At 38.1% G+C, this 12,365-nt stretch overlaps 1 protein-coding gene across 2 annotated transcripts in view; it reads left to right on the plus strand.

Annotated features, from left to right (window-relative positions):
- ALDH1L2 (aldehyde dehydrogenase 1 family member L2) overlaps positions 1–12,365 on the plus strand; it is a 55,561-nt gene that overhangs the window by 41,535 nt on the left and 1,661 nt on the right. Inside the window, exons 16-22 of one of the 2 annotated variants that reach the window (XM_055329088.1) lie at positions 957–1,044; positions 1,488–1,581; positions 3,117–3,216; positions 3,818–3,916; positions 5,835–6,000; positions 7,736–7,841; positions 10,519–10,718. In XM_055329088.1, the coding sequence (XP_055185063.1) occupies positions 957–1,044; positions 1,488–1,581; positions 3,117–3,216; positions 3,818–3,916; positions 5,835–6,000; positions 7,736–7,841; positions 10,519–10,718 (853 nt within the window). Of the gene's footprint in view, positions 1–956; positions 1,045–1,487; positions 1,582–3,116; positions 3,217–3,817; positions 3,917–4,837; positions 6,001–7,735; positions 7,842–10,518; positions 10,719–12,365 lie in introns of those variants that run through there. The other variant, XM_055329089.1, reaches the window with a different exon arrangement.

The following is a 12,365-nucleotide window of genomic DNA, read 5'->3' on the forward strand; positions in this document are numbered from 1 at the left end:
GGGGAGCCCGATGTGGGACTCGATCCCAGGACCCCGGGATCATGCCCTGAGCCAAAGGCTGACACTCAACCACTGAGCCACCCAGGTGTCCCATAACTGGATATTTCAATAGTCTTGAAGCATCTTCCTATAAAACATTTATCAATTACAAAGTATAAAGGAGTAATGTACAGTGATGAAACCTGGGAGACTCCCTTTTCCAAATGATCAAAGTTAATATTTCTAATATTGGGACTATTTGATACCATGTGCCTTCTGAGATGGTGCTCTAAGAACTTAGCATCACTCCTGTGGTGTTCTTGCCAAAGTTCTTGCATATGAACAAGTGCACAACCAAAATTAAGTCATGAGCAAACAGCAGACAAATCCAGACAAAGGGACATTGTCCAAAATTACTAGCCTGTGCTTATCAAAAATGTCAGTGTAATGGATAAAAAAAAACATCAGAAACTCTCCTAGATTAAAGGAGACTACAGACATGGCAATGCAATGTATGATCTTGGATTTCCTTTTGCTATAATGCACATTTTTGATACACTTGGTGATGACTTAGTTAAGTCTGTAAATTAGATTTTCCAGTGAGTTGTTGATTTCCTGGTTTTGATCATGTATATGGTTATACACAGGAATTCTTTGTTTTTACAAAATGCACCCAAAATTATTTACAAATAAAGGGGCAGGCATGTCTATATCTTACTCTTATACAGTTGAGAGAAAAATAAAGAGAAATAGAGGATAAAGCAAATGTAGCAAAATGTTAACATTTGAGAAATCCGGGTGATGGATATATAAGAATTCTTTGTACTATTTTTGCAACTTTGCTGTAAGTCTGAAATTATGTCCAAATAAAAGAAAAAATAAAATGAATGGAGTATGACCAGAAAGGAAGAGCGGGGTACTGATCTACAGGACAAGACAGAGTCTGAAGAAGATAATTGTGGTCTGCTTCTGCTCAGGTCACACCCTTGACTGCTTTGAAGTTTGCTGAGCTCTCTTCGAAAGCAGGCTTTCCAAAGGGTGTAATCAACATCATTCCAGGCTCAGGTAAGCCATCAAAGGACCCACTTGGCTGTAATAATGAGTGGTACAGGAGCAGCTGAGTGGCTATTTTCCCACTGGAATCTTGTCCCGACTTATAACTACAGTATATTAAAACTAAATACAGTTAACCAAACAGTTAACTGAAGGATAAATAAAAATATTAAAGTAGAAATATAATGGTGGGTGAGTAGGGTGAGAGGAGCAGAAATTGTACAGCAATTAAAACTACCCGTTTCAACTTTTAAAAATTATTTTGGAAGATGAAAAACCAGGGCTTACCCATCTTTGGGGGATGATAATTGCATGGAGGACATTATTTAGACTTTTGTCAATTTGTAATTAATCCAGAAAATGCAAAGGAAGAGAGTTTAGAAATCCACTCCAATGAATTCAAAGCCACTCACACCATAAGAGTTTGAGTAATGTTTTAATCCCTGGTTCTACAGGTGGTGTAGCCGGGCAACGCCTTTCTGAACATCCTCATATCCGCAAACTTGGCTTCACTGGGTCCACTGCTATCGGCAAACAGATCATGAAGAGGTATTGGTTTTAGTGTGTTGATTTGCTGCACATCCTAGTAAACTAGGTTTTCCTTTTCCTTTTTACTTTTTCACACAGAGTATGTTTGCAGGGAGAAAACCCACATCAGATTTAAGAGAAAAATCTACTTATCATTGCAGGGTATTGAAATACTTTCATATAATAAAATATTTCCAAAGCATAAAGCCCATCAATAAAACTAGAGGCATACTGAATTTCTACACCCTACTGGTAGCTATGACAATCCAGCACAAAAAGATTTTCTATACTAATGCTGTGGCCCAAATTGGTTTTGGAGCATAAGTAAGAAACCAAGACATAAATGACAAATATGACTTCTTTATAAAATGAATTCCTAAAGAGCAGTAACATTCATTTTTTAAAAGTTTGCCGACAGTCTAAATGTCCAAAATAAGGCAGTGTGTTAGTGTAATGGAGTGCTATGTCATCATGTCCCTGGAGAATTTTTAATAACACTGAAAAATGTTAAGAGATAAATAGAGGGATCCCAGGGTGGCTCAGCTGTTTAGTGCCTGCCTTCGGCCCGGGGTATGATCCCGGAGTTCCAGGATCAAGTCCCATATCAGGCTCCCTACATGGAGCCTGCTTCTCCCTCTGTCTGTGTCTCTGCCTCTCTCTGTGTGTGTCGCTCATGAATAAATAAATAAAATCTTTTTAAAAATAAATAAATAAATAAATACATAAATACATAAAAGATAAATGGAAAAATAAGGTATAAAATTGTATATATTAGGTGATCCCAACCCATTTTAAATAAGGTAAAGGCCATGGTTGATAATGGACCAGAAATAAGTATGTCAAAATGGTAAAAACAATGGACATTGAGACATGGAATCGAATTTTGTGATTTTTTTTTCTTTCTTTCTGAATTTTTGGGGGTATTTTTTCAATGTTTTATTTTATTTTATTTTATAAATTAATTTTTATTGGTGTTCAATTTACCAACATACAGAATAACACCCAGTGCTCATTCCGTCAAGTGTCCCCCTCAGTGCCCGTCACCCATTCACCCCCACCCCCCGCCCTCCTCCCCTTCCACCACCCCTAGTTCATTTCCCAAAGTTAGAAGTCTTTATGTTCTAAATAACAATACTATTATGAATAGGGGAAAATAATATGCTTCTAAAAATTGATATTTTATTTCCCTAATGTTCCAGGAATGTGGGTTAGAGGTTAAATTCCTTACCAGGCCTTTATGTAACCAAAATTCTTATGCCTAAAGAATCTGAATTTATCTATGAGGATCTATAAATATTTGACTACAGAATTTTAAAAGAACACATTTTATTATGGGAAATTTCTAATATATACAAAGCACACAGAATAGTATAATGAACTCCCATGTGCATCACCAGGCTTCAGCAGCTACCCCCATTCTACCACTCCTGTTTTGTCTTTGAATACATTTCTCGATATTTCTGAGGTTCAGCTATGTTTTCTATGCTAACTGGTAATTTATAACTAAAAAAGCACATGCAAGAGAGAATGCTCATTTCCCATTTATTTTCCTCTAGCTGTGCTGTGAGCAACTTGAAGAAAGTTTCCCTTGAACTTGGTGGCAAATCCCCACTTATAATATTCAACGACTGTGAACTTGACAAGGCTGTGCGAATGGTAAGAGTGGGTCCAATCCCACCAAATAGATGCCTACTCCTAAAACACATCTCATCTCTTTTATCAGAAATCTCAGTGTGAGATTTGGTTTTGTCTGGTCATAAGTAGAAACCACTCTCTTGATGCTTAGATTTAGGACTTCTTAAAGCACTTGATTTTTAAAATAATATCTTTATAATTTGTATCATTACAGTGTTTTTAAAACTTAAAGGACAGGAGAATCTTTCTAAACATTCATGATTTATACAAACTGATGTCAAGATTTTAAAAGCAAAATTTGGTATACAAGTATTATATTTAAATGTATAGAACAATGCAGATTTTCTTACAACACAAAATTTGTCCTCAGTGGTGTGCCTTATTGTCATATATATTGAAGTACCTCTGGACCAAAAAGGGTAAAGGAGAAACAAAAATCCCTAAAAACATACTAGATCAAAACTCTAAGTGTCTCTAACCAGTTCTCATCACTAGCTAGGCCAAGGCATTTTTTTTTGACTTCTCTGATTATCTTCTGTCTCCCAATAACACCTAATTCTTGGTGTGTGTGATTTTATGACAATTCAAAGTACTGTTAATATTTTCTCTTCTGCTGCTGAAGGGCATGGGGGCAGTATTTTTCAACAAAGGAGAGAATTGTATTGCAGCTGGGCGTTTGTTTGTGGAAGAATCCATCCACGATGAATTTGTGACAAAAGTGGTAAGACATCTTCACATTTATTCTAGTTGTTTAGAAGCTGTTTTTATTGAAAAGGGCTTCTGGCATTACTGATGAAGTTTTAGGTGTGATATTAGTACTGTGGTGTGTGTATATGCATACACAATATATATTTTAATATATATTATATGTTTATTTATTATATATCATTTGTATATAAGTATTACATGTTATATTGTTTATATATAATATAAATAAATACAATAATATATAATTAATAAATATTTATATATTAAACAACACAGTCCTTATCTTTTAGGGCTACCTTCTGATAGATTTACAGATGAAATTATATGATGTCTAGACTTTGCTTCAAAATAACCCAGAAGGGGAGGAAGTAAGTGAGGAAATAAATTTGCCATGAGTTGGTAATTGTTGAAGCTGGGTGATGAGAATATGGCATTTCATTATATCATCTACTCATATTATTCTTAATTTTTCATAGTAAAAAAGTATGTTTCCATTAAAAATAACCAACCCTAAGAGATTTTATTACCTATACCTTGCTCTATATTTATAGTAAATTATATCCTTGACACTTGTGGGAGAGATTCTCCTAGATTTTTGTAAATTCCTAAATTGACTAGGAGAGATATACCACTAGATCCTTGCAAATCCTCAATACACAGTTAACAGATCGGTATATCATTTCCTCCACTAAAATAGATATATAGATAGATGCATACATGTATACATACCTACACACATACATACATACATCTCTCCTATAGAATGGTCATGATTCTATAAATATGATGCCAAAAGCCATTTATAGAACTATTAAGATGAATTCTGTGGCACTAAAATAAACTGAACTATAATAAACTATGCCATTATTATGATAACAATAATCACGAATTTGTTTATATTTGAAAAACCAGCAACCAGCTTCTTTTTTTTCAGAGTCAATTCTCCTTCCCCATTCCAAGAAACAAAGGCATTCTTTCTTCATGAGAATGGAAAACACAGAAGACATGTGAAAGGCCGGATGGTGGGCAGTGGCTACCTCCTGAACATCCCTCTAATTCAATTTGTGCCTCAGTAAAATACGAATCACAGGGTTTTCACAACTTCAACATGTGGGCATTTCAAATGCTGAGTTCAGGAATGTCAAGAGTCGACCCTATCAGTCCATCAATACACATGTTTTGCACACACACAAGTTGTATTCATTTACTCATTCAGCAGCTATTTCTTGAGCACTCACCAAGGGATTTTCACCCAGCCCAAATTCAAATTCATGGCTCTGCTGGGTCGTGGTAACTCTCATTCTTTCTTCTTACTGGAATTGGACTTAACATTAGAAAATGCACAAGCAGATTAAGTGAGGTGCACAGGGATATCATTAAGAGATGTCAGTGATGAACACCGCTTTTGAACACAGCTTTTCACCAGAACATTCTAGCAATTCCTCTGGCGTGCTATACCATGAACATTTCACAAGAGCAGGCTGACACAGCAGGGGAGAGAAAAAAGATAACCATGTGGCCATTTTGGAAATTCTTCTGTCCTGAGGAGTACAAGGGTGCTATAGTAATAAAAATTCCAGAACATCAGGTTTGCCATTTTAATGGATTAACACTCAGGATCATTTGTATGTCACATACATAGGTTATGGTCTCTTAGAACTCAGTGATTTTATAGCGTGGGCTTTCAAGTCAGGAAGACTCTCCTGTGTTTAGTGGTTGTGTGTGCTAAGTCACTGGGCCTGTCTAAGCCTCCGTTTCTCCCTCTGTAAGATGGAAATAGTAAATGCCCGCCTCCAGTGCTCCCATGAAGACTAAGAGACATCTTTTGACAGCTTAGACAGCACCCACCACATGGGAGAAGCTCAGCCAGGGGTATCCGTTGTTATTATTATTAACAGTCAATTGTGTTTTGTGAACTGGGTGACAAACAGGTAGAAGAAATTAAAAAGATGAAAATTGGTGATCCACTTGACAGATCTACAGATCACGGGCCCCAAAACCATCAGGCCCATCTGGAAAAGCTTCTGCAATACTGTGAAGCTGGAGTGAAGGAAGGGGCCACCTTGGTGTATGGGGGAAGACAAGTGTGCAGGCCAGGTAAGATCACCTCTGCAGGAGGCGTGCTGGGCTCTGGTTCTGATTGGATGGTAATGGTTTCCACTGCAGCTCCATCTTGCCTTAAAAGTAAATCATAGCACTTATGTTATGGTCACAATAATTCTTTTCTAGATACTACTTGGCCACTTATATGCTGTGGTACATTACACATGACAATTTTTCTGAGCCTCAGTTTCCTCCTGTGTAACATGGGATGAAATGTGGGCACCCTACTTTAGAGGGCTGTGGAAATCAAATCACAGAATGGACATGACTGGCCCTTATATGGCGGTCCAGTAAGAGGTCTAATGGACAACTGTGTCATTCTGGTGCTGGTGACCTTGACTCCTGGAGCCGTGAGATTTAATCATAGCCAGAATAGCCTGGGAGGATTAATTCCTATTGTCTAAAGCCATACCTGTTACTGAAATATGTGAATGACTCAATGTCATGATACCCCAAAGGAGAGAAAAACAAACAACAACTTAATAAACTCATTTTTCAATACTATAGAGGGATTGTGCTCCAATAGCTTACTCTAAAAAATGATAATTAGAAGGGGGAAAATTTAACATTTATCTGTGTCTTCAGTATAAACTGAATTTCTGGGTAAACTGGCTGATAAAGGAGACTTTTTTTTTAACAGAAGAATTCCTGCTAATTAATGTAGAAAAAAAAAAAACGATGGCACAGAAAAAATCAGCGCTTTGTACTCCTAACTGAATGAAATGATTGATTCAGGCAGTTATCATCAAGGGAGGCTAACGTTATTGGGAGAGAGGTTGATGGGGATCTGAGTATGTGCAAGGTACCAAAGTTTCTCTCCCAAGATTGCTTGCCATTCTCAAGGAGAAAAACACAATTTTACAATGGAGAGGTGAAGTTGTCACAGCTTGGAGCCACTGGTCAGTCTAAGCAACAGTGAAAGCAGGATAGCTAGGCAGGATGTGTTTCCTAAGGGATGCAATGTGTAGTACACAGCATCACCTGTGCGGTATTCTCACCAAAAATGTTTAACCTGAATCTAATTGTGTCTTTAAGTCAAAGTTGCCATTTACAAGAAATAAAAGGGATAGGGGAACAAATTAAATATCATCCCAAGGACACAAAGACAAATCTAAATGCAATATGTTCTGCAGGACAACTGACTCAGTCTGTTGAACAAGCCAATGGCATGAAAAATTAGAGGTGAAATGTTCTAGATTGAAGGACACTTAGATCTAGCAAGTGAACGCAATGTATAGAATTCATTTGAATCTTGAATCAAACCAGTCAACTATAAAAAGAGATACTTTTGAGGAAAAAATGGAAATATAAATCACGAAGAAGGAATTAACACTAATTTTGTTAAATGTGGTAACGATTGTGGTATGAAAGAAAATACCTTATTTTTTCACAGATTTATACTGAAATACAGGAGGTAAAAGTTATAAGCTCTGGAATTTGCTTTCAATTATTTCAACAAGGAAAAAAATGAATCAAATAAAGCAAAATAAGAGTATTTATTTTATGATTTGTTATACTACTTTCACTACTTTGACATATGTTTGAAATTTCTGTAATAAACAGATAAAAAAACAAGAGCCTAGGAATGCTAATGCCAAATAGGAAAATGAAAGTTGTCTTGGCTTTACTGACCCAGAAGGGAAGGAAAAAAATTATGCTGTAATTAAATGAGAGAACTATTAAAAATTAATTACCCTATAATTGATGATCTTGTCTGTTTTTCAAATAGGCTTTTTTATGGAGCCAACTGTGTTCACAGATGTGGAAGACCACATGTATCTTGCCAAAGAGGAATCATTTGGGCCTATTATGGTCATTTCTAAGTTCCAAAATGGGTATGTTCTTCAGGCACAATTTAACAGGTTTTGACTTGATAAGTGTTTTTTTCTTCTGCCATTATGCTATATACAGACTGTAGAAATCAATGAATATGGAATGCTCAATTATATAACAATAATTGACTTAAATAATTAGAAGAGAAGGCTAACCAGTGTGGATTGGTTATAGATTTCTGCTTCATAGCTTAAATTAATGGCTGGCAGTATGGAACTTTAGCTAACTAAATTTAGTTTTTGTACAACCAACACTTGAAATGCCTCTCAAGATAAATAAGAATAACGGAACTGGTTTTCACATTTACATTCCTAGGGAAGGCAACATCTGTGAAATGTGATTTTCTCAAGGAAAAAGTGTTGCCTTCACTGGAGCCTATGCCCCCAGAAAGCCTAATATTCAACTCTAATAGAAATATTCACAATCATCGTATAACCAGCTATTAATGAAGGTTCATCATAGTGCAGAGAACTTTCCAAAGTGTTTAGCATATCAGAGAGGGTCGTATGTTAACTGAGCTCATATAAGAATATTTAATACAATAGACTCTCATGGTATACTGGGTAAAATTCTTCAGAATGCTGGCTTGAATTTTCCTTCAACCAATGAGAAGGTGGAAAAAAAACAGAATACAGAGTTCAGAGGGCTTTTTGTCTTTGATAGACATATTGTAAGACATATTTGGGGACACCAAGCTATAGTGAGCAACCTTTTCACACACTCATCCAAGGATGCCCTATTAACCTTTACCTCATAAAGTCCCCCCATAAGATAGTCTTTGTGTTAAACATGCAGATTTTAGAAGCCACGTTTGTAGGATATCAATTGAGATAGGTCACAGTTCCTGTCTCTGAGAAGTTTACCATCTAATGAGGGAGACAGACAAGGAAATGGACAATTAACCACAGAGGGCCAAAGGCAGCATGTTGGGTAGAGTCTGCACTCTTCACTGCACCCAACTACCTCTATGGGCTTGGGCCAGCCTGAGCCTTTTCTTTATTGTGAAATTGAGTGATTAATAGCATCTATCCTTTTATGTCATTCTAAGTATTAAATAAGTCATGTTTGCTATTGGTGCTGTTGCCATCGCTGTGCTTGTTATTATCCTAGAAGTAGACAAGATATCCTATGAAGCTGTGTCATCTCATAGTCCCTGACAAGTAATGGCATAAAGCCATCTTTCTCCATTAGGCTGGTCAATAAATATCTGGGTCCCTACCATACGCAATGCATCAAGTAGTGTGAGAGTTTTAGCAGAGCCTCAATTCACCCTAAGTTCAGTTCCAAATTTCTTGTGCAAGTTTAAAATTGTGTATTGTCAGGATTGCCTTGGAAAATCCCTTCAAAAGCCACCACATTGAAGACTCTGCCGTCTCTCAAAAAATTCAGCACGATGAATTTTTCCTACCATTCGGAGACACATCCTGTTTCTTTGCCAGAGTGCCAGATGAAATAGTTGGCTTGCATTCACTGGCCATGCTGTAGAACATTCACACAGTTTTACACATTAGGATGCCACTCATAAAGATGAGATACTCATACCATGACAGACATGGACCTGGACCTAACCGAGAGATGAGCAGGGTTACGTCTTCTGCTTACTTGGGAGTGCACCCACACGGAGTTGAAAGCCAGGGAAAGCATGATTTCTTTTTTAAAGATTTTGTTTATTTATTCATGAGAGACACAGAGAGAGGCAGAGACACAGGCAGAGGGAGAAGCAGGCACCCTGCAGGGAGCCCTATGTGGGACTCGATCCCAGGACCCCAGGATCACACCCTGAGCCAAAGGCAGATGCTCAACCACTGAGCCACCCAGGCCTCCTGGGAAAGCATGATTTAAGGGATACTTTTTATTTCCTTTTATTGAATTGTATTAATTGAATTCACTCTCATTTGATGATCTAACACCATGGTATAAAGAAGAATAAGAGGTTATCCCTGCCCTCAGGGAGCTTCCAGTGTAGTTGGAAGGCAAACCACAAATACACAAAGAGTTAAACCAAAATACTGAGTTTGGAGGAATATGTGCTCCCTGATTATGGCTTTTATTGAGCATTTACTGTGTTCCAGGCATTATTAGGTCACTTAATCCTCATGACAACAGGAAAGGTCCTTTCACTATTACTGCTATGTTTTGCAATAAACAAAGACAGGTGGAGATGAGGTCATTTGCCCAAGGTCACCTAGTTAGCCTGGCTGCAGAGCCCTCTCAGAGCCACTACACCCTACTGCCTCCTCCAGGGCACTGGTGGGAACTGGGAAGGCTTCAGGGCGAGGTACTAAATGGATGAGCCTTGAACTGTATGCAAACTCTGGAGACAGGGAGGGAAAGAAAGGGGAATACTCTGAAAATATATCTAGACATGGGACTCAAGGGAGAGGGAAAGAGGTGGGAAGTCAGGAAGGAGAACCAACAAGAAAAATGAAAAAAATGGCTTCAGATCAGATTTTAAAAAGATGTTGCATGATGTGTATGAAAAGTATAATACCAGAGCTATAATGTCTCACTGGGAGTTTCTTCTGGTGTAAGCTTGGAATATTTCATTTATAAAAATGCAAGCCAGTTGGCAGTAGTATTTTTCTGTTCCTAGCATGTAGGGGGAAAATATTAGAACATAAGATCAGAATGTCTTGCTTTACATTCAATGAAGTTTTGTCTTCCTAAAAATTCTTTTAGGGACGTCGATGGAGTGTTACAGCGAGCAAATAATACAGAGTATGGTCTGGCCTCAGGGGTTTTTACAAGAGACATCAATAAAGCCATGTATGTGAGTGAAAAACTCGAAGCAGGAACTGTTTTTGTTAACACGTACAACAAGACGGATGTGGCAGCCCCTTTCGGTGGAGTTAAACAATCGGGCTTCGGAAAAGACTTAGGTACGTATGCTCTGCTTTTCCAGGGCACGATCCCTTCGATCCCTTCGCTTGCTGTGTCCCCCACTTTATGTTTCTAGCAATGCTTGTATCTTGTTTCCAACGATGTTTCCTGCACGGCCAGTGGATCTGGGTTTCTATGGGTACCAGTTGTGTGTTAACGTTAAACATTTTCAGCTAATGTACAGACAGGAAAGTACCCACATGGTGTGCAAAAGTGTTTTTGAAAATAAGATTAATGTTGAAGGGAAAAGGAAACTTTGGCAATATCTGTTAGCTAAAATAGGCTTGGTATTTTTACCCGACGTTCAGCATGCACTTGGTTTAGCTTTCGTGGGACTGAGTAGAACCAAGAAAGGGAAACTGGGGTGGGGGTGGGGGGTGTGAAGTCGGGGACTAGAAGGCAACAAGCAACTCCAAGAATAAATCTTGTCTGCGAGCTGCCAGGCAGTCTTTCAGAATCAATACTGCAACTGGCAGAGTTTCCTGGTGGTCTGGGAAGTCAGATTTAGAGTCACAGAAAGTCCAAAAGAAAATTCTTTGTGGGCAATGACCCCATCACATTTCAAGTAACAGATCACTTGAACACTAAGTATCAGAGCAGATCTTAGGCTACCTACTTGCTCTGTAAGAGCACAAGCAATCCTCACAATAGCCCTGGGACGGAAGTGCTCTTATATACGTATTTTATAAATGGGGATGTTGGGGCTCAGAGAGGTTGGGTAACTTGCCCAAAGTTACACAGTTAGCCACTGCTTGAGAAGAGAATCCCAAGCCAGACATTCTGGCTGCAGAGCCCGTTCTTTTTCCCCACAGCCAGTCTAGCGTGGCATTTCAAAAACTGAAATGTTCGTAGCATACCGAAATTATAGTCCACTCATATAAATTTGGTTAACATGGGGGTATTTCTACATTTTTCTCTTTCCCAGTGACCTTTGGTAATAATATATTTATTTGCAGCTATAAAAGGAGTTCTCATTTTAAATTCCATTGAATTGAAGGTAAATAGTGTTTATTATAGAACAATAAAATTTGCCTAAATAGTTTCTTTTCTCCCAATTTTAAACCCCCTAAACCCAGGGGGTTCCCAGCCTTAGCTGTACATTAGATTAGAGTCCTTTGGGAGTTTTAAAAAATACAAAGATGCTAATTGGTTTGGGGTGTGACCTGGGATCAGGAGTTTTTTGTTTTGTTTTGTTTTAGATTTTATTTATTTATTCATAAGATACACAGAGCGAGAAAGGCAGAGACACAGGCAGAGGGAGAAGCAGACTCCATGCAGGGAGTCTGATGTGGGACTCAATCCCCGGTCTCCCGGATGATGCCCTGGGCCGAAGGCAGGCGCTAAACCACTGGGCCACCCAGGCGCCCCAAGAACCTATGTTTTAGCTCGACTTTCAGGATCACGTATTCATTAGTTGCACCAGTATTATTCACTGACATAGAAATCAATGATTTGCATGAGCTCAAGACAGAATGGAAACAGAAAGGCAAACCTACTTATTTTTCAGCCTGGATATACTCTTCTCTATTCTATCTAAATCAGATACTGTGTGATCCTTATCCTTAAAATAAGATTACATCAAAGAGTCTCCAACTTTTTTCTGCTCAGTTCTGCTTTATTTAATACAATGCGAAGGACAGAATCTT

The sequence above is a fragment of the Nyctereutes procyonoides genome, unplaced genomic scaffold, assembly GCF_905146905.1.
Source record: "Nyctereutes procyonoides isolate TBG_1078 unplaced genomic scaffold, NYPRO_anot_genome, whole genome shotgun sequence".
Taxonomy (NCBI): Eukaryota; Metazoa; Chordata; class Mammalia; order Carnivora; family Canidae; genus Nyctereutes; species Nyctereutes procyonoides.